Below are 22,132 nucleotides of genomic sequence, written 5' to 3'. Positions count from 1 at the left end.
GTAAACAACGTAGATTTAGAGCGACGGGCCCGTCGGAGCGTTCGTGGATCGCCGTAACTGGTCATTTGCATATTCTACGCCGGCCGCAATGGCCTCTCCACCTAGCGGCCGGCCTAGAATTGCATCCTTAAGATCCGACAGTGTAATTCAATTACACATGTCGGATCTTCGTCCTAACTATGGGAAACTGAGTCTGTGGATCAGTTCCATAGTTAGGACCAGGGATACGACGGAGTAACAGCAGTTACTCCGCCGTATTTCTTTTGAGGATCTGGCCCTATATATCTATTTATATATCTGAATTTTGAGGAGCAGCTTGTATATTAATAATAGTATATGATTTTTTCACTTATGTGATTTTTTAATTCATGCAAACCACATTGGCGCGGAAAACACCTTACTTCTATCAATTAGGCTTCATGTACTCGGGACGTTTTTACAACTGCTCCTGAACGATTTAACTTGACAGATAGTAACCCACGTTTAAAATGGCAGTTTTACCGCGTTTACATGCCGTGTTTAGCAGGGTTTTGATGTGTTTGCGTTTAGAAGCGTTTAAAATATATTTCAAATGGGCAAAAACGCCTATAAACGAAACGCTGCTAAATGCGGGTTACCGCGTTTAGCAGCGTTTTAGCCTGAAACGTGGAAATCTTTGCCGTCGGAACAAATTTTTTTGCTTTCAAAGAAACGCTGTTAAACGCAACTACCTAAAACCGGCAATAAGCAAGAGTGTGTACATGGTCACGTAGGATGACATTAACCGCTTAAGGACCGCCGCACACAGATTTACATCGACAGAATGGTACGGACAGGCAAATGGGTGTACAGGTACGTTCCCTTTAATTTTCCGCCGTGTGGTCGCGTCCGCCAGTGTCCCACGATTGTGTGACGGAGTTGAAGAATGGGGAGATGTCAGTGTAAACACAAAATCCTCGTTCTTCCTAGTGACATTTCACTGATCGAATGCTCCCTTTCATCGGGAGCAGCGATCAGTGATGTGTCACTCATAGCCACGCCCCCTAACAGTTATAATCACTCCCTAGGACACACTTAACCCCTTTAGCGCCCCCCATAGGTTAACCCCTTCACTGCCGGTGTAATTTTTACAGTAATCAGTAAATTTTTATAGCACTGATCACTGCAAAAATTACAATAATCCCAAAATGGTGTCAAAAGTGTCCGATGTGTCTGCCATAATGTTGCAGTCACGATAAAAATCGCTGATCGCCGCCATAGCTAGTAAAAAAAAAATATTAATAAAAATGCCATAAAGCTTTCCCCTATTTTGTAGACGCTATAACTTTTGCGCAAACCAATCAATAAACGCTTTTTGCGTTTTTTTTTTTTTTACAAAAATATGTAGAAGAATACGTATTGGCCTAAACTAAGGAAAAAAAATGTTTTTGTGTATATTTTATATTATAGCAAAAAGTAAAAAATATTGAATTTTTTTCAAAATTGTCCCTCTATTTCTGTTTATAGCGGCAATAAAAAAAAAAAAAAACGCAGAGGTAATTACATACCACCAAAATAAAGCTATATTTGTGGGGAAAAAAGGATGTAAATTTTGTTTGGGAGCCACGTCTCACGACCGCGTAATTGTCGGTTAAGGTGACGCAGTGCCAAATCGCAAAAAAGTGGCCTGGTCTTTGGCCAGCCAAATGGTCCGTTGCTTAAGTGATTGAGTTCTGGGGCAGTTGAAAAAAGTGTCCAACTGCCTCTGAATGTCCGATTAGCAGCAGCAGTGTACATGGGGCCTAAAATTTTCACTACCTGCATGTATTTTCTGGCCATAATTGTGCATTTTATTAGTACTACTGAAAATTATTTTGTTGAAAAAATTGATCACAGTAATGTGCCATGAGCTGTAGCTGTAGTATTTATTAGCAGGGGTTCCTGGAATCCTTATGCCCCGTACACACCATCACTTTATGTGATGAAAAAAAACAACACTTTCTGTGAAGTAAAAAATGACGTTTTTGAAACTTCAATTTTCAAAGACGAAGTTGCCTACACACCATCGTTTTCTCACAATGATCTTGCAAAGTGAGGTTACGTTCACCACGTTTTACCATTGAAGCTTGCTTCATAAGTAGCTTCTGGGCATGCGTGGATGAAAAAACGTCTTAGAAAACGACGTTTTTTGCTACACATGGTCAATTTCTGTGAAGTAAAAAGTGCACTTTTAAAAAACGACACATAAAATTGAAGCATGCTTCAATTTTTTTTGGTCGTTTTTTACAAGACATAAAACGACGTTTTCCCCCACACACAGTCAATTAAAGTGACGTTTTTAAAAACGTCATTTTTTTTCATCACATAAAGTGATGGTGTGTACGCGGCATTACAGTTATTCCTATGTGTTAAAAAGGTTTAGAAAAGCTGGTCTATGTTATTATTTTACATTAATCATCAGACATTACTCACGTTTCTTTCTATGATCTCCACTAAAGGTTTCTGCCCATGACACTGCAGGTACTTCTGGTGAAACAGGTTGCCATCAAATGTGTTCCACGGCATCAGGTCCATCATTGTAAAAGGATAGCCACAGGCACAACTTGCTCCCATTAATGTAATTAGGCCACGAAGAAAGAGAAATGCGAGATGAACTGCTCTGGAATCCACAAAGGGATGCTATGGAGAAACAAAACATTTCATAAATCATACAAATGACAAGAATATACTCAATTAAATTGGATACAAAATTCAACAAACAGTTCTGTATTACGATGGTAGGCAGTATTCCAGGCTAGTAACCGACAGTTCAAAAGATAGAGGAATTTTCTTTGATTTGAAATAATAATTAAAAAAAAGCCTTTTTCTTTGTAGTAGTCAACTCTCTATGACAGTTCTTGCATTGGTTGGTCAGGAGGAGAACTAATTATGGATCTTTAAATTCACAGACATATGTGTGGGTTTACATACCTGGCTTGCCCTGTAATAATGAACTGGCCAAAACAAGGTCACTAGAGGGGTCCTCCTCAGAGAATGTCAGTTTATATTCAGCAAGTCCTAGTAATCCACAATCTAATGACACTAGAAGTGTCAGAATTACCAATTTTCATTGGTGTCACCAGGCTGGCTCAGAAAATCATTGGTGGCCATTAGCAGCTAGGGCTGGGGCAAGGATTTTGCTGCCCCCCTTGGCCCCACCCCTGACTCCACACTCTTTGCCCTGCCCATATATACCCCACATTTTTAATGAAGCGCCCATCAAAAGCAGCCTCAGTAACGCCCATCAAATTCAGCCTCACCAACGCCCATCAAATGCAGCCTCACCAGTCCCCATCAAATACAGCCTCTCCAGCGCCCATCAAATACAGCCTCACCAGAGGGCCCATTAAATGCAGCTTGACCAGCGCCCATCAATGTAGCCTCACCAGCGCCCATCAATGCAGCCTACCAGGGGGGAGACTGGACTGGGGGGCCGGGTGCCCTAGGCAGCAGTGCGCCCTAGGCGGCTGCATAGTTTGCCTAGTGGTAGCACCGGCCCTGTTAGCAGCAGGTGACAATTCAGATTGCAGAACACTGCAGCCAACTATATTTTCATAGAAACATTTTAATGGATTTAACGGTGAGTATAAAATCTCTATTTTCTCTTTAGTTCATCGATGGACACAGCGCTCCATTAATCTTGACTATAGGGATGTCCAAAAGCAGTGCCAAAAGGAAAATGAGGGGTGAGAAAAATAACCCAAGGCTAAACACAAGAGTCCTAATCGGGTCACAGGAGCTCAACCAGGACACAGGATCGCCATCTTAAATTAAAATATAAAGAAAAACACCCCTCAAGAGGAAACAGCCCCTCTTAAACAGCAGCCTGCAAAACCTTGTGGCCAAAAGAAGTATCCGTAGATGCCAAAAATTGGTGAAAGTATGCACTGATGACCAATTTGCTGCCTTGTAAACCTGAGATATCGACGATTGAGGTTGGAAAGGCCCAAGAAGTACTAAGCGCATAAATAGAATGCGCTATGTGACAGAGAAAGGAGGAACCCAATGTTTAACAGAATACCGTCTGTCTAATCCATCTAGAAATGGTAGCCGAATAAGCAGCCAGCCCTTTCCTTGGTCCTTGTGTAACCACAAAAACGAGTCTGACCTCCGAAAGGACTCCGTGGCTGCCAGATACACCCGAATTGCTCAAACCACATCCAAGGCATGCAAAGAAAATTTCTTGGGATGAGCTGGCTTGGGACACAAGGAAGGCAACACAATGCCCTCATTCAAATGGAAGTCCGAGACAACTTTATGTAGGAATGATGGACAGGGACGAAGAACCACCTTATCTCTGTGGACCACCAAATACGGTGTACAACAGGATATTGCCACCAACTCTATACCCTATGGGCTGATGTAATAGAAGAATGCCAAGAATGCCACCTTCTGGAACACTGTAGGCAAGGGAATCTCCTGAATATTCTCAAATGGATTGCACTAAGTTTTAAATCCCACGGCGGCAAGAGAGACCGTACAGGTTGAGCCACATGAGGAACTCCCTGAATGAAATTACGAACTAAAGAGTGCGTGGCTAGGGGTCGCTGAAAGGAGATTGCTAAGGCAGACACCTGGCCCTTGATGAAGTTCAACTTCTGCTCAACGCCCTGTTGAAGAAAGGCCAAGATCCGAGGTACAGAAAAGGAGCAAGGATGAGCGCCAATCGACTCACATCAAGAAATGTACACTTTCTACGTACAATGGTATATCTTGCTAGAAGATGACTTCCTCGCCTTCAACATAATAGGGATCACCGATCCAGACAAACCTCTATCCCTCAGTACCTGTCTTTCAACAGCTAAGCCATCAAAACCAGCGATCGTAAAGCAGGAAGGAAACTCAGCCCTCGGTACAACTGGTCCTTTATGAGAGGTAGCCCCCAGGGACGTTTATGGCCAACAGAATGACTAGAGGCCCGTGGCCCTCAATCCTTCGCAGGCACCACGGAAGAAGCTTGAGAAAAGGAAGGTAGTGGCTCTACAGTGGCCTAAGACGACTGCGGCGTATACTAGAGGAACCCGTGACCTCGCCACGAACCTCAGTATCAGTTGAACTGAACCTGCTGAAGAAGCCATGTTCAGGCCTCTACAAATGGAACTGCCTTGAAGGTGAACATCACCAGGACCAGAACCTGTATGCAAGTTGGGAGAGAAGACTGCCTGCGTGACAGCAGCTGGCGACTCATGTCCTGTGGTTTCTGAAGTTTGACCAGAAGAAGGACCACCCTGGTCAACAATAAATCCAGAGTCAGACCCAGGTGATTCAATTCTCTGGACGGGGGATGGGGGGACTTTAGACAATTCGGACGTCACCTGAATCTTTACAGGAATTATATTCGCACAAGGAGACTCAGGGCCTAAAAACTCAGAAACAGACAATCTCTGCCCCCTTTTTTTGGTACCCCAAAAGGATAATTTTATGGATCCCCTTGATGCTCAAAACCAAGCTCCATGAGGCCGGAAACCAGCGAAGATGCCTCCCCCAGTTATGGGCGAGGGCAGACCTTTATGCTGAAGGGGTCTTGTCAGCGTTCCGGAGAAGCCAGCTCTAGGCTTACCAGACCAAGGTTGCTTGGAACCAACCGAGGAAGACTTGAAAATTCTATTTCCCTTATCTACAGTCCGGGAAGCACAAAATATTTTTTTTATGGGCTGAGGAGGGTTCACGTTTGTGACAAGGCTCCTTCCCTTTCCTAGACTGTGGCAGGAAGCTAATCTTCCCCCCTGCGAGACCCTTAATGATGTCATTCAGAGTAGCCCTAAACAGGCGATTGCCTTGAAAGGGCAGATTGATAAGAGCTTTCTTGGAGGCTTGGTCTGCAGACTAATTCTTAAACCACAGCACGCGCCTAATCACTACCGCTTAAACAGAGAGCTTAGACAGCACAAGAGCCACATCCAACCCTGCATCACAAATAAACTGCAGTCCCTAGGCTAACTGGTCCCCCAGATCAACATAAGCAGAGGGAACCTGCTCATTCTCCAGACCCTGGCACAACATTTTGGCCCATTCAGTTAGGGTCTGAGACGCCAAGGCCAAGGCCAGGACCGGTAGCAATGCCGACCCTGCCATAGTAATCATTCTGCGTGCCACAGACTCTGATTTCCCATCAACCGGGTCTTTAAAGAATGGGGAATCCTGTACTGAGATCATGGTTGCTTTATTCAACCTGGAAACAGAAGGGCCCACCACCAGTGGACCAGTCAGATTTTTTAAAAGTGATTCCTCAAAAGGGTAACATACTGCAAAATGTTTGAGGACCACAAAAGGTTGTTTTGGTTTCCACCACTCCTTATTGACACATCTGTCAAAATAGGGAAGATAAGGAAACACCTTAGCTGCACGAGGCGTCTTGTGTGTACCAAAAGGGACAGCCACATTCATGGTCACATTAGCCACATCCTCCATTTTTAAAGTCTCACGTACTGCAGTAACAAATGCGTTACCAGCATTTTATCATTCACTGCTGTGACCATGGAGGAGTCATCTTCACTACCGGAGGCATCAGGTAGTGTGGTATCAAGTCCCACTGGACAGGCCATGTCCAGGGTGGCCTCAGTATCAGATGAGCCAGACGGAGAAGGCAGAGGGCGCTTCCTGCTAGGCCTTTGCCCACACTCCACTTCCACCTGGGATACCAAGGACTGTCAGCACATTAATGGGAAGCTGGGGCTCCGAGGGACTTGGGGGGAGTGGGGGTCAGTGGGGGAGATGTGATCCTGAGGCTCCATAGGGATAAGGGAGACTCTGCAGCAACAAAAAAGTTTCGGCAGGTCCGACCATCCCCAACTGGTACCCACCCCGCACCACTCCATGGGTGCAGTTGTCTCTCCAGACAGAACCCCTTGCCATAGAAGTGTAGGGGCTGTTGGCTAGGGGGATGCTGCCACTCAGACCAAAGCCTGTCGTATGCAACCCTGTGAGACATTTAACTTGTGGCCCAGCCTCTGTGCGTTGAGGCTTTGTGGCAGCCGACTTAGCTCGTAGCTGCAGTCTGAATGTGCTCGCTATATGGACTAGGGAGACCACTGGATCTAGATTATTCAGCCCTGGCCCAGCCCGGTAGTTGATTGTAGATCTCCTAGGAAAAAAAGGCAAAAAGATGCATGGAAGGAGAAAAAAAATTGCTAGGACAAAAAGATCCCAGACAGACAAAAAGTGAATGCCTATAGCAGGGAGCGGGTTATTTGAGAACGACCCATGGGCGTAGCCAACTTTTTATTATGCTTAGTCCTACTCCTGCAGAGGGCGATATAACCCTATAGTCAGATTAATGGATCGCTGTGTCCGTTGATGAACTAAAGAGAAAAGTAGTCATTTTATAACGCTATATTTAACAAGAAGCCAGACACATTGGTCCTAACATTGTACAGATTACAGAATGGCTAGAGACAGAAACCACTGTATAGTTTTCTAAATCAACATATACTTTTTGCTGACTTCATTAGCTCTTCAAAACGACCACAGGTGTTTTCAATCTATACTGATACACAAAGACAATAAAACAACTGCCAACATATATTACTTCACCTAAATACCTAACCACACCTCTCACAGAGATCCCTTTGATTTTACTACTCTGGAATTTTATACATTGTTTACTTTCTAGTAGTCAGTATGTTTCCGTCACCTGTGTAATTCCACGTTGGTGGCAGAACTTCAGTAGGACAAAGGTTGTATTTACTGCAGGTGCCATTCTTATATCGCTATATGTAACTTATTTTAAGAAAAGCTAGAGTATATCTAAACCTTCAACTACCCAAATTAATGAGAGATTTCCTTTATTAGATGTTCACATTTAATAAAATATATGGGGCCATTAGTTACATATTACCAGCATCTGTCAAAGTTAGGATTGTAGAAGAAAGGGAACTGGGTGCTAATTTTTGCAGGTTTAGCTGTCTACATACATTAACTATTTGTCAGACATCAGCAAATATCCCAATTGACATACATTTTTTTTCTAATTAAAACAATCCTTAACTTTACAAATTACTAAATGTTTGATAATTAACAAGTTTATTAACAAGATATTAACAAGTGTATAATCAAAGAATAAAAGCTCATACTGTCATAGTTACTGTATATATCATTATGGGAGCACACTATATGACTAAACATCTACACGTTTTCGGGAAAAGTAAGATCCTGTTTGCACTAGATGCATTAGGAACTATGGTGACCTCCTACACATGCAATAGAACTGTCTGAAGCTAGTATGTGCCTGAGAGACAGTCGTTGGCTCCCTCGATGGAGTGTTACAAAATTACCATTCCTAAGGATCTCCTCACTTGCATTCTAGGATGCGTGGAACATCGTATTTTATATACACAAAATATTGTGAGCATTATTCCAGGCCTGTGAATTAATCCTTATGCTCTGGAAATAATAAAGAATACAAACTCTGCTCCAGTTTGTCACCATTGCCCATTTATTCCTCTGCCATTTTGACTTTGCCACAGAATAGAGAATTTTAATTTAGGCTGTTAATGACAGTTTACACAGTGTCACGGATACCGTACAGGGCAGTATGGCAAAGCGTTTAGATTTGGAATCGAAGTCTTAGCTGTTGACTTTTTGAAATTAGTAAGTGTTGTTTGGTCTGTCTATATTACATTTTGGGTTACAGAAGGCTTAAAACAGCTGAGTTCATTAGAGAAATAGTACCCACTGAGGTCTCACTCTTTCATTTTATTTAGAATAGTAAATAAGAATTTTCATCTGCTGCTCTTGACAACAACTCTACTTTTGTGCTTATGTTCTTTTCTCCGGTTTTCATAAATTGTCCTCAGTGGTGCCCACTGACCTAGCATGTATGGATGCATACAGAGCAGTCAATCCTTGTATGGCTCCAATCTCTGGGGATCAATAATCTATTTGAAAAAACCTACTCGGTGGGGGTCGGCCTACTCCAATAGGTGGGCCTGAGGTCTCAACCAATCTGGTAACTACTCACTGTGTGAGGTGAGGAAATTGTTTTGCTTTTTTTCCCCTTGTCTTTTCCTAATACATCTCAAATTTTATTTTCTTCTCGCAGATACATCCTATAGACGTTGCATGCTGGCCATTAAGTATACTTCACCTGCTTTTTATGTTTTCGTGGACTTTTTCTGTATTTCTGGGATACATATTTCGAATGCAAGTCTTTCTCACAGGTTACTTTTCACATGAGATATTGTCAGATGTAACATTAGAACTTTACTTTGTTAGTTCTCTGTTGACAGCTATGTGTTTTATGCTGTTTTGACAACTATACCTTTGATATCTGTAACTGTAATGCCCTGTACACACAATCGGAATTTCCGATGAAAAAAATCAGACGGAATTCTTTAATCGGATATTCCAACCGTGTGTGGGCCCCATCTGACTTTTCTCGTCGGAAATTAGAAATTTCCAATGGAGAAAAATCCTATCGGAAATTGAGATCGTCTGTGTGGAACTCCGATGGAGAAAAAAACACGCATGCTCAGGATCAAGTCGACGCATGCTTGAAAGAATTGAACTTCATTTTTCTCAGCTTGTCGTAGTGTTTTACATCACTGCGTTTTGGATGGTTGGAATTTGGTCTGACAGTGTGTATGCAAGACAGCTTGAACGGAATTCCGACAAAAAATTCCATCGGATTTTAGGCCATCGGAAATTCCGATCGCGTGTATAAGTGTTGATCAAAAATGGGATGTAATCTATAATAGCATGGTCATGTTAAACTTTGAAGGAACTTTCATTTAAATTCCAATAAAAATGTTGAAGCAGCAAAAAATCCCCCACACAGCCAAAGATTTTTTCTCTGGGGTTTGGTGTAATCTGAATTTATCCACAGACATCCCGGAATGGACAGGCGAAGGAAACAAATCTTACCCTTGGTACATTTATGGTATATAAGAAAAAAATGACATAAGATCAGCTATTTCACAAAGTCTGACACGAACAATCAAAGATGACTTTCTAAAATGATTAAAGTGGAAAGCATATCATTAAAGGTGAAAGTAAACAAGAGAATGAGCAATAGTATACACCCAATTAATCTAACCTCTTTTTTGTTAATGAGTCATCTATTTATATAGGACATGGTAACATAGGTTAACTTTTACCGCATGATATATAGTTTGTTGACTGGGAGCAGTCATTATTGATAACGAAGAGATCTGTTCAGCAAATAATGAAAAAACATGCAATAATAGAAAAGCTTTGGCCTGGTTTTTAAAACTGCACACATTTCTTATATAAAACACGTAAAAATGTAATCTTGAGCATATACTGTATAGTTATAATTTAGCCAGGATATTTATAGATTAAAGCTAAACCCCAGCAAAGCCACAAAATACAAAGTTGACCTCTAAGACAGCTGGGTTAATAGTACACCCAGTCTGCTGATTAAACAAAATCGAAATAGTAACACATATGTGATTAATCCTCTGCTCACTCTACCCTCTCCTTCTCTCAACATGTTCACTGTCAGCATATGTGCACATCAACAGAGCGTAACTGCCTACTAAAACTGAACCTCCATTTTTATATCTAATGCCGCGTACACACGATCATTTTTCGGCATGAAAAAAATGTCGTTTTTCAAAAATGTAATTTAAAATGATCGTGTGTGGGCTTTTTTAACGTCTTTCTAAAAGATAACCTTTTTTCCGGGTTGTAAAAAATTATCGTGTGTGGGCTTAAACGACGTAAAAAACCCGCGCATGCTCAGAAGCAAGTTATGAGACGGGAGCGCTCGTTCTGGTAAAACTATCGTTCATAATGGAGTAAGCACATTCATCATGCTGTAACAGACAGAAAAGCGCGAATCGTCTTTTACTAACACGGAATCAGCTAAAGCAGCCCAAAGGCGAGTGGAACTTCCCCTTTATAGTGCCGTCGTACGTGTTGTACGTCACCGCGCTTTGCTAGATCATTTTTTAAAAACGATGGTGTGTAGGCAACGTCGTTTTAATGATGAAGTTGGGAAAACTTCTTTTTTTTGGACATGCTGAAAAATGATCGTGTGTATGCGGCATAAGTGCTGCTGTATTATGGATTCAATTTTACAAAAAAATATATTTGTGGATCGCAGGTGCAATGGCAAGCTCCTGCAGACTCTTCATTCAGTTTCCTGTCTGTACCAAGGTATGCACTTTCAATTGGAGAGCTGGAGGAAGTGTCAATGGACTTCAAGGCCCAGATTCTCAAAGGACTTACAACGGCATAGTGCCATGTACGCCGTTGTAAGTCCGAATGAGAGCCGTCGTATCTATGCGGCTGATTCTTATGCCGCATACACACCATCACTTTATGTGATGAAAAAAAACGACATTTTCTGTGAAGTAAAAAACGACGTTTTTGAAACTTCAATTTTCAAAGACGAAGTTGCCTACACACCATCGTTTTTCTCACAATGTTCTAGCAAAGCGAGGTTACGTTCACCACGTTTTTCCATTGAAGCTCGCTTCATAAATAGCTTCTGGGCATGCGCGGATGAAAAAACGTTGTTTTAAACAAAGTTTTTGCTACACACGGTCAATTTCTGTGAAGTAAAAGTTGACGTTTTGAAAAACGACACATAAAATTGAAGCATGCTTAAATTTTTTTTGGTCGTTTTTTACAAGACATAAAACAACGTTTTCCCCCACACACGGTCAATTAAAGTGACGTTTTTAAAAACGTCATTTTTTTTCATCACATAAAACGACCGTGTGTACGCGGCATTAGAATCAGTTACGCATAAATTCGGCTAAGATACGAGCGGCGTAAGTCTCTTACACCGTCGTATCTTAGGGTGCATATTTACACTGCCCGCTAGGTGGTGCTTCCGTAGATTTCTGCGTTAAATATGCTAATGAGCTAGATACGCCGATTCACGAACGTACGTGCGCCCGGCGTAGCAAGATACATTGTTTACGTAAGACATACACTGGCGTAAAGTTACCCCTTTATAAAGCAGGGGTAAGTCATGTTAGGTAGGGACGTAAACGTCGGAACAGCGTCGTGTTTTACGTCGTTTGCGTAAGTCGTCCGTGAATGGGGCTGGACGTAAGTTACGTTCACGTCGACAAGGCATTGAGCGGGCGTAATTTAATTAGAAAATTTGACGTGATACTGAGCATGCGCGCATATGCGCGCGCATGCGCAGTTCGAAAAAAGCGTAATTTACGTGGGGGCATGATTAGTTTGCATAAAAGTTTACATAAAACACGCCCCCCCTGTTCCTCATTTGATTTAGGCGCGCTGACGCCGGCACATTTACGCTACGCCGCCATAACTTTAGACGCAAGTGCTTTGTGAATACAGCACTAGCCTCTCTAAGTTGCGGCGGCGTAGCGTAACTACGATAAGCTACGCCCGCCTACATTTACGCCGCTGACTGTGAATCTGGCCCCAAGTGTTTTGATCACTGCACTATTCCATTGAGAACTAGAAGCCCATCTGCCGTGGTGGAAGACAGAACTTGTAGCTCATTCCTTCACCGATATCTGTAAATAAATGAATGACAACTGTGCAGGCAGAACACTGAAGTTGGGAAACTGAAAAGAGTGCTGAGAAGGGCAACTCGATTACTAAGGGAAAGGGGGTCATCACCTATGAGGAAAGTTTAGCTGAAATAATCCAATCCTAAAGAGCAACTAAACCCATCAATTTAACAGCTTCAAACAACAGTTACATTCCCACCACATTCCGGGAATGTAACTGTTACATTGGTTGTGCTCTCAACCAAACCTTTAAACCATCAAATGGCTGGTATCATAACTGATCACATGTGCAGCATCATGGCAGTTCAAGAATAAACAAAGGCCAAGATGACAGCTTCTTTGGCTGAAAACGATAGGAGGGTTTAGTTTAGTTCTTTTTTTTAACCACTTCCATACAGGGCAGTTATACACCCATCCATACCAGGCCTATTCTGGCACTTCTCTCCTACATGTACAAATCATATTTTTTTGCTAGAAAATTACACAGAACCCCCAAACATTATATATGTTTTTTTAGCAGACACCCTAGGGAATAAAACGACGGTCATTGAAACGTTTTATCTTGCACGCCATTTGCGCAATAATTTTTCAAACGCCTTTTTTTTGGAAAAACATTGTTTCATGAATTAAAAAAAATAACAAAACAGTAAAGTTAGCCCAATTTTTTTGTAAAATATGAAAGATGATGTTACACCGAGTAAATAGATACCTAACATGTCACGCTTTAAAATTACGCGGCGATACCTCGCACGCGGCGATACCTCACATATGTGGTTTTAACGGTGTTTACATATGTCGGCGGGACTTGCGTGTGCGTTCGCTTCTGCGCGCGAGCTACTGGGGACAGGGGCGTTAAAAAAAATGTTTTTATTTCTTTTTTTTTTTTTTACATATTTATTTCTTTTTTTACACTTTTTATTTTTTTTTATTTTTTTTATTATCACTTTTATTCCTATTACAAGGAATGTAAACATCCCTTGTAATAGGAATGTGTGTGACAGGTACTCTTTATGGAGAGATGCAGGGTCAATAAGACCCCACATCTCTCCTCCAGGCTGGAAAGCATGAAATCGGTGAAAAAAGATTCACCGATCTCATGCTTGTGGTTGCTTAGCAGCCGCAATTGCGGCTTTGTTTACTTACGGGGACCCGGGCGTGACGTCATCACATCGCGCCCGGGTCCTCCGACGGTCATAGAGATGACTGGTGACCATCTGGTCACCAGTCATCTCTATGCTTCCTGCCAGCGCCGGACGATTCGTTCTCCGGGCCCCCGATGGCACGGGAGAGCCCGGAGAAGCACCGGATGGCGGCGGGAGGGGGGGGATGTCCCCTCCCGCCACCTGTAAGAATGATCTAGCGGCGGAATCGCCGCTACGATCGTTCTTACGTTGTGCAGAATCGCCGGCAGGAGAGAAGGATATCTGAATGATGCCTCTCGCTGCAGGCATCATTCAGATATCCACCCGGAAAGCCCAGGACGTCATATGACGTCCTCCTGGATCGAGGAGGGGTTCCTGCCGCCGTCATTTCACAATGACGCGGTAAGGAAGTGGTTAAAAAGCCAGCAGCTACAAATACTTTTAATATAAGGAAACTTGCCTGTCCAGGGAGCCCGCAATGACAGCACCCCAAGCCAATCTGTCCATCGGCTTCAGGTGCAAGCTCCAGCATTGCAAGTTCACTGTCGGTTTCCTACTGGGCGACGCTCTATGAATGGTCCTGCCGTCTTCTGGGACACACACAGGTCCCAGAAGGCACAGGGAGGAAGGAGGAGGGCACGATAAAACCATGGAAGTGATGTACCTTGCCGTGGCGACATGGGACAGAAGTCCTGAAGAAAACATACCAAAAAGGTATGAAAAAATGTTGTGTTCTTTTGTTTCAAACTGAGTAAAATTTTTGCCTGGAACTCCGCCTTAAGAGAGATCAAAATAAATTAATAAATGCATAATTGGTCCACAGAATAAACTAAGCAGACATTATCAAAGAGAAGAAAGGGCACCACTCACCAACCCAGTTCATTAGTATGTAGATGAATGTGGCCTCAGCCAGCATCACTCCAGCCATGTCCCCCGACATGTTTTGTCCCACTAACTGGGGCTTGGTCACAGAGGTCAGGGCACTGCAAGCTTCAATTGGGCAAACTAAGTGGACAGTTGTTCAATGAAGCCCCTGTTCATACTGGTGCAATTTGTCATGTGATTTGACAGTTCCAATTCAGACAAGTTACACCCCATTTCCGAGACTCATGTCACAGGGACTTTGAAACTTTTTGAAGGGAAATTTTTGCCCATTTCATTGCGACTTGCATAGACTTCTGTTGTATGAAGTCACAAGCTGCAATGAAATCGGCAGTGAAAATCGCACTGATGTGTGGCATTGAAATCGTGCTGAAGTAGTGCAGTTTCAAAGTCACACCGGTGTGAACGGGGGCTAAAGGTCATTCCAAAAGATAAAGGAGCACTCTTTGCACCTGGAGGAAAAGGTTTAACTTTCACATCTGGAAAGACTTCTTTATAGTAGGAGTTGTAAAAAAGTAGAATAGTTTTAGCTAACTCAGTAGACTGCTTAAAAAAGGAGGTAATTTTCTAAATATGACTAATGGTTGTAAAAAATAAGACTGTAGAATGTTGAACCTTTTTGGCTTCCTCTAGATCAGTGGTCCTCAACCTGGTGGTCGGGACCCCCTTGGGGGTCGAATGATGATTTGCCAGGGGTCCCCAAATCTTTGGCTGTTCCTGAAGCCCGCAGCACTCTCCCAGGCCTTTCGCGGCTGCCCAGCAGGGCTGTCCCTGGAGCCCGCGGCCACCCACTCAGCTTCTTAGCAGCCGCCCATTCAGTTCATGGCATGGCTGGGGGGCAGAGACTAGAGGTCAGCTGACTGGTGAGGAATGTGAAGTGGGAGGGGCTGGAGGAGACTATCTCCTGATTTTGGCATATGTGTCACTGCTGAGAGACACTGCAAAGTCAGAGACACAGTGAAGCCACAGACACAGTGAATAACACTACCTGTGATTATAGTTGCCAATAAAAGTCCCCACTACAGTTCTCAGATCAGCAGATGACCTTGATCAAGAGCACCTAAGTTGGCTGATCAGAACTCCCGCCAGCACTGCCACTCATCCCAACTTCCCGCCAGCACTGCCACTCATTCCAACTTCCCCCCACCACTGCCACTCATCCCAACTTCCCGCCAGCACTGCCACTCATTCCAACTTCCCCCCACCACTGCCACTCATCCCAACTTCCCGCCAGCACTGCCACTCATCCCAACTACCCCCACCCCCCCAAATAGGGAGTAAAAGAAGGAATAAAAATAGAGAATACTTGGAAGGGAGAGGAATAGAGGGGGAGGAACAAATAAAAAGGGAGAGAAAGAATAATAGAAAGAGAAAATAGGCTAGAGAGGGATAAGGGGGGGGGGGGGGAAGAAATTAGGATAGAGAGAGATAAAAGGGAAAGAAAGGAGAACAAAGATAAAGAGTGGTACATCTTAAAATGTACCTACAAGGGGTTTTAATACTTTATGGGTGGAAGAGACTTGGGGAACGCTATACAGGGAGTGCAAAATTATAAGGCAAATGAGTATTTTGACCACATCATCCTCTTTATGCATGTTGTCTTACTCCAAGCTGTATAGGCTCGAAAGCCTACTACCAATTAGGCATATTAGGTGATGTGCATCTCTGTAATGAGAAGGGGTGTGGTCTAATGACATCAACACCCTATATCAGGTGTGCATAATTATTAGTCAACTTCCTTTCCTTTGGCAAAATGGGTCAAAAGAAGGACTTGACAGGCTCAGAAAAGTCAAAAATAGTGAGATATCTTGCAGAGGGATGCAGCACTCTTAAAATTGCAAAGCTTCTGAAGCGTGATCATTGAACAATCAAGCGTTTCATTCAAAATAGTCAACAGGGTCGCAAGAAGCGTGTGGAAAAACCAAGGCGCAAAATAACTGCCCATGAACTGAGAAAAGTCAAGTGTGCAGCTGCCAAGATGCCACTTGCCACCAGTTTGGCCATATTTCAGAGCTGCAACATCACTGGAGTGCCCAAAAGCACAAGGTGTGCAATACTCAGAGACATGGCCAAGGTAAGAAAGGCTGAAAGACGACCACCACTGAACAAGACACACAAGCTGAAACGTCAAGACTGGGCCAAGAAATATCTCAAGACTGATTTTTCTAAGGTTTTATGGACTGATGAAATGAGAGTGAGTCTTGATGGGCCAGATGGATGGGCCCGTGGATTGGTAAAGGGCAGAGAGCTCCAGTCCGACTCAGACGCCAGCAAGGTGGAGGTGGAGTACTGGTTTGGGCTGGTATCATCAAAGATGAGCTTGTGGGGCCTTTTCGGGTTGAGGATGGAGTCAAGCTCAACTCCCAGTCCTACTGCCAGTTTCTGGAAGACACCTTCTTCAAGCAGTGGTACAGGAAGAAGTCTGCATCCTTCAAGAAAAACATGATTTTCATGCAGGACAATGCTCCATCACACGCGTTCAAGTACTCCACAGCGTGGCTGGCAAGAAAGGGTATAAAAGAAGAAAAACTAATGACATGGCCTCCTTGTTCACCTGATCTGAACCCCATTGAGAACCTGTGGTCCATCATCAAATGTGAGATTTACAAGGAGGGAAAACAGTACACCTCTCTGAACAGTGTCTGGGAGGCTGCGGTTGCTGCTGCGCGCAATGTTGATGGTGAACAGATCAAAACACTGACAGAATCCATGGATGGCAGGCTTTTGAGTGTCCTTGCAAAGAAAGGTGGCTATATTGGTCACTGATTTGTTTTTGTTTTGTTTTTGAATGTCAGAAATGTATATTTGTGAATGTTGAGATGTTATATTGGTTTCACTGGTAAAAATAAATAATTGAAATGGGTATATATTTTTTTTTTGTTAAGTCGCCTGCACACACAGATATCCCCCTAAAATAGCTAAAACTAAAAACAAACTAAAAACTACTTCCAAAAATATTCAGCTTTGATATTAATGAGTTTTTTGGGTTCATTGAGAACATGGCTGTTGTTCAATAATAAAATTAATCCTCAAAAATACAACTTGCCTAATAATTCTGCACTCCCTGTATGTCTGTGGGTTAGGGGCGCAAATTACTTGTCTTACCTTGGGTGCTGACAACCCACGCTACGAAATTTTGTTAGGGGTCCCCACAACTTGGGGAATTTTATCAAGGGGTCACGGGCACTAGGAAGGTTGAGAACCACTGCTCTAGATCTACCGTAGATTTAATAGGTGCCTTTTTCAGCTGAGCTTGATGGATCTGTCCTTTTTAACCTAACTATAACTATGAATTTTTTTTCTGTATATAGGGTACGATTTGTTTTCTGGGTTTGATAGTGTTCTCCCTACTGCCTCATAGAAAGCATTTGCCAGCTTGCTGCTCTATTTCCTGTTGAATAAAACTTTTTGTGTAACCAGTCCATAGAGTGTTGTTTGTCTATTGCTATTGGATACACCACAACAGTGCTTTGACATTGTATGGGATATATTTTAATAACCTATCAGTATGATAGAGGGCCTATCAAATCTGCTAGCATGAATGAAATGTAATATCTTAAATACATTAACATTATGTGTTGAAGTTATCTTGTTTGCCATAACTGATAAGTCATTTCCACTAAACCATTAGAATCTAGAGCAGTGGTTCTCAACCTGGGGGTCGGGACCCCCTTGGGGGTCAAATGACAATTTTCCAGGGGTCACCAAATCCTGGGCTGTTCCTGAAGCCCGCAGCACTCTCAGCCTTTTCGTAGATGCCCAGCAGGGCAGTTCCTGGAGCCTGTGGCTGCCCATTCACTTCCCCCAAGGAGTAAGAGAAGACATAAAAATAGAGAATACATGGAAGGAAGAGGGAGAGAAACAATAAGAGAAAGAACAGGAAAGACAGCTAGAGAGAGGGTATGGGGGAAAAAAAAGAAAAAATAAATTAAGATAGTGAGGTAAAAGGGAAAGAATGGAGAACATAAAGAGAATGGTACATCCTAAAATTTACCAGAAGGGGTTTTAATATGGTACGAGTGGAAGGGACTCGGGGAGCCCTAAATGTCCATGGGTTAGTGGCGCAAATTACTTGTCTTGCCTTGGGTGCTGACAACCCACGCTACGAAAATTCTACCGTTAGGGGTCCCAACAGCTTGGGAAAATTTATCAAGGGGTCACAGCACTAGAGAGGTTGAGAACCACTGATCTAGAGGGATTCATAGATTGCAATGCTGTATAACAGGGAATCACACCTACTCTTCTGAGACTAATGCCTTGAAAACAGACCATTTTTCTCGGCAGGAAAAAAACCAAAGGGCCATATTCTCGTACTTTCTGCGGCGGCATCGCGTAAGCTATTTACACTACGCCACCGCAACTTACTGGAGCAAGTGCCTTGCTCCGTAGTTTGCGGAGGCGTAGTGTAAAAGGCCCGGTGTATCCCCGCGTATTTCAAAGGGGGAGGCTTATATTTAAATTAAGCGCGCCCCCGTTTCGATCGAACTGCGCATGCGCCGGGCTAAAAATAGCCCAGTGCGCATGCTCCAGTTCTCGGCGGAAAACGTCAATGACGCCGACGTGTGAGTAAAATCGTATTCAAGAACGACTTAGGAAAACGACGTACCCGACGGGAAAAGACGACGCGGACCCGACGCCATACTTAACATGGCATACGTGGGACTGGCGTAAGGTTACCCCTCATATAGCAGGGGTAACCTTACGCAAACGACGTAAGCGACGGTTACGCAACGCGATTTCGTTCGTGAATCGACGTATCAGGCTCATCTGCATAAACAAATGAGACCTGAACGTAAACGCCACCTAGCGGCCGGCGGCGTATTACATTTAAGATCCGACAGTGTAAGTGACTTACACATGTCGGATCTTCAGCGTATCTATGCGAAAATGATTCTAGAAATCACTCGCATAGATACGCGGGTCAAAAAAGAGATACGACGGAGTTTCCTGAGATACTCCGTCGTAACTCTACTGAGAGTTTTTCCCGACGTGATTCCTCTCCAGCCTGACTTGCATACACATGTTCATGCAAAAAAAACTTCCGACCAAATCGCGGTGACGTACAACATGTACGACGGGACTATAAAGGAGAAGTTCCTTTTAAATGGCGCCACCCTTTGGGCTGCATACTTGATTCTGAGCATGCACATTTTTTTCCCCTCGGAAAAGCATACACACGACCGTTTTTCGCAACGAGAAAAAAACTGACGGGAAACACGACGAGAAAAAAGAGCTGGTTTCAATTTTTTTGCGGGCAGTTTTTTCGTCGAGAAAACTGCTAGGGAGCATACATATGTCGTGAAAAACGGTCCTGTGTACAAGACATTACTTAGGACTAGGCAACAAGTACAGTTCCTTTCAAAAGTATTCATACCCCTTGAAATTTTTCACATTTTGTCATGTAACAACCAAAAAGGTAAATTTATTTTATTGAGGTTTAATGTGATAGACCAACACAAAGTAGCACAAAATTGTGAAGTGGAAGAAAAATGAAAAACGGTTCTCAATTTTTTTTACGAATAAATATGTGAAAGTGTGGTGTGTATTTTTATTCAGCCCCCCTGCGTCAATACTCTGTAGAACAGGGATATGCAATTAGCGGACCTCCAGCTGTTGCCAAACTACAAGTCCCATCATGCCTCTGCCTCTGGGTGTCATGCTTGATTCTGTCAGAGTCTCGCTATGCCTCATGGGACTTGTAGTTTGGCAACAGCTGGAGGTCCGCTAATTGCATATCCCTGCTGTAGAATCTCCTTTCTCTGCAATTACAACTGAAAGTCTTTTTTGGGGATGTCTCTACCAGCTTTGCACATCTAGAGAGTGACATTTTTGCCCATTCTTCTTTACAAAATAGTTCAAGCTCTGTCAGATTGGATGGAGAGCGTCTTGACACAGATTTTCAAGTCTTGTCACAGATTCTCAATTGGATTTAGTTTTGGACTTTGACTGAGCTATTCTAACACATGAGTATGCTTTGATCTAAATCATTCCATTGTAGCTCTGGCTGTATGTTTGAGGCTGTTGTCCTGCTGGAAGGTGAACCTCTGCCCCAGTCTCAAGTCTTGTGCACACTTTTCTTCAAAGATTGCCCTGTATTTATCTCCATCCATCTTCCGATCAACTCTGACCAGCTTTCCCAGTCCCTGCTGAAGAAAAGCATCCCCACAATATGATGCTGCCACCACCATGTTTCACGGTGGGGATGATTTGTTCAGGGTGATGTGCAGTGTTCGTTTTCTACCACACATATCGCTTTGCTTTTAGGCCAAAAAGTTCAATTTTGGTTTCATCTGACCAGAGCACTTTCTTCCACATGTTCGATGTGTCCCCCACATGGCTTCTCGCAAACTTCTCCACAACTTTATCCCTGATCTGTCTGGTGTGTTCCTTGGCTTCACAGAACAGCTGTATTTATACTGAGATTAAGTTACACACAGGTAAACTATTTACTAATTAGGTGACTTCTGAAGGCAAGTGGTTCCACTAGATTTTAGTTAAGGGTATCAGAATAAAGAGGGCTGAATACAAATGCAAGCCACACTTTTTAGATATTTATTTGTAAAACATTATTTTAAAACCATTTATCATTTTCCTTCCACTTCACAATTATGTGTCACTTTGTGTTGGCCTATCACATAAAATCCCAATAAAATACATTTACGTTTACATGTTACATTTACGTGGCTGTAATATGACAAAATGTGGAACATTTTAAGGGGTATGAATACTTTCTCAAGGCACAGTAGAAGTGAATTGCACACAATTCTTGCAGAATGTCATATTTACTATCTTCTATTGGTTCCAAAGATTCAATTACGGTTGTGTGTACGCTTTAACGAGGGGGAAAAAAACGTGCATGCTCAGAAGCAAGTTATGAGATGGGAAATTAGCAAAAGCAGCCCAAAGGGTGGCGCCATTGTAATGGAACTTCCCCTTTATAGTGCCGTCGTACGTGTTGTACGTCACTGCGCTTTGCTCCAGCATGTTTTTTCACGAACGTGTGTATGTAAGGCAGGCTTGAGAGGAATCACGACAAATCACGTCGAGAAAAACTTTGTTTTTTTTCATGACACGAATAACGGTCGTGTGTACGCGGCATTAGGGCGCTGAGGCAAACCATTTATCGCTGGGGTACTTACAATGGTCAGCTTTATTTATTTATTTATGTAAAAAAAGTGTTAGCTGGATTCTAACTTTAATGTGTAAAGAAAGCCCTGTACACACGATCGGATATCTGATGGAATCTAATCCAATGGATTTTTTCGTCGGATATCCGATGAAGCTGAATTTTATCAGTCTTGCATACACACCATCAGACTAAATTCCGACCGTGCCAAAACGCAATGACGTAAAACACTACGACGAGCCGGAAAAAAAATTAAGTTCAATGCTTCCGAGCATGCGTCAAATTGATTCTGAGCATGCGTGGATTTTTCTCCGGTGGAGTTTTACACAGACGATCAGATTTTTCTATCGGTTTTTAATCGATAGGAAAAATGTAAAACATGTTCTATTTTTTAACACTGATGGATGTTTTCATCGGACAAACCGATCGTGTGTACACGGCTTAAGTCCATCTTTATCTGCTAGTGTGTCTAACACTGCCCTCTCTCCAGATTGACAATGCTGCTGTCCTAAGGTGACTCCGTTGCT

At 43.0% G+C, this 22,132-nt stretch overlaps 1 protein-coding gene across 1 annotated transcript in view; it reads right to left on the bottom strand.

Annotated features, from left to right (window-relative positions):
- Positions 1 to 22,132, bottom strand: part of FAM120B (family with sequence similarity 120B) — a 219,847-nt gene that overhangs the window by 62,983 nt on the left and 134,732 nt on the right. The window contains exon 7 of the mRNA XM_040351053.1: positions 2,431 to 2,637. Coding sequence (XP_040206987.1) covers positions 2,431 to 2,637 — 207 coding nt within the window. The remainder of the gene's footprint in view (positions 1 to 2,430; positions 2,638 to 22,132) is intronic.

Source organism: Rana temporaria, chromosome 4 (assembly GCF_905171775.1).
Source record: "Rana temporaria chromosome 4, aRanTem1.1, whole genome shotgun sequence".
Classification (NCBI taxonomy): Eukaryota; Metazoa; Chordata; class Amphibia; order Anura; family Ranidae; genus Rana; species Rana temporaria.
The sequence above is the reverse complement of the archived record's forward strand: the minus strand, read 5'-3'. Positions and strand labels throughout refer to the sequence as shown.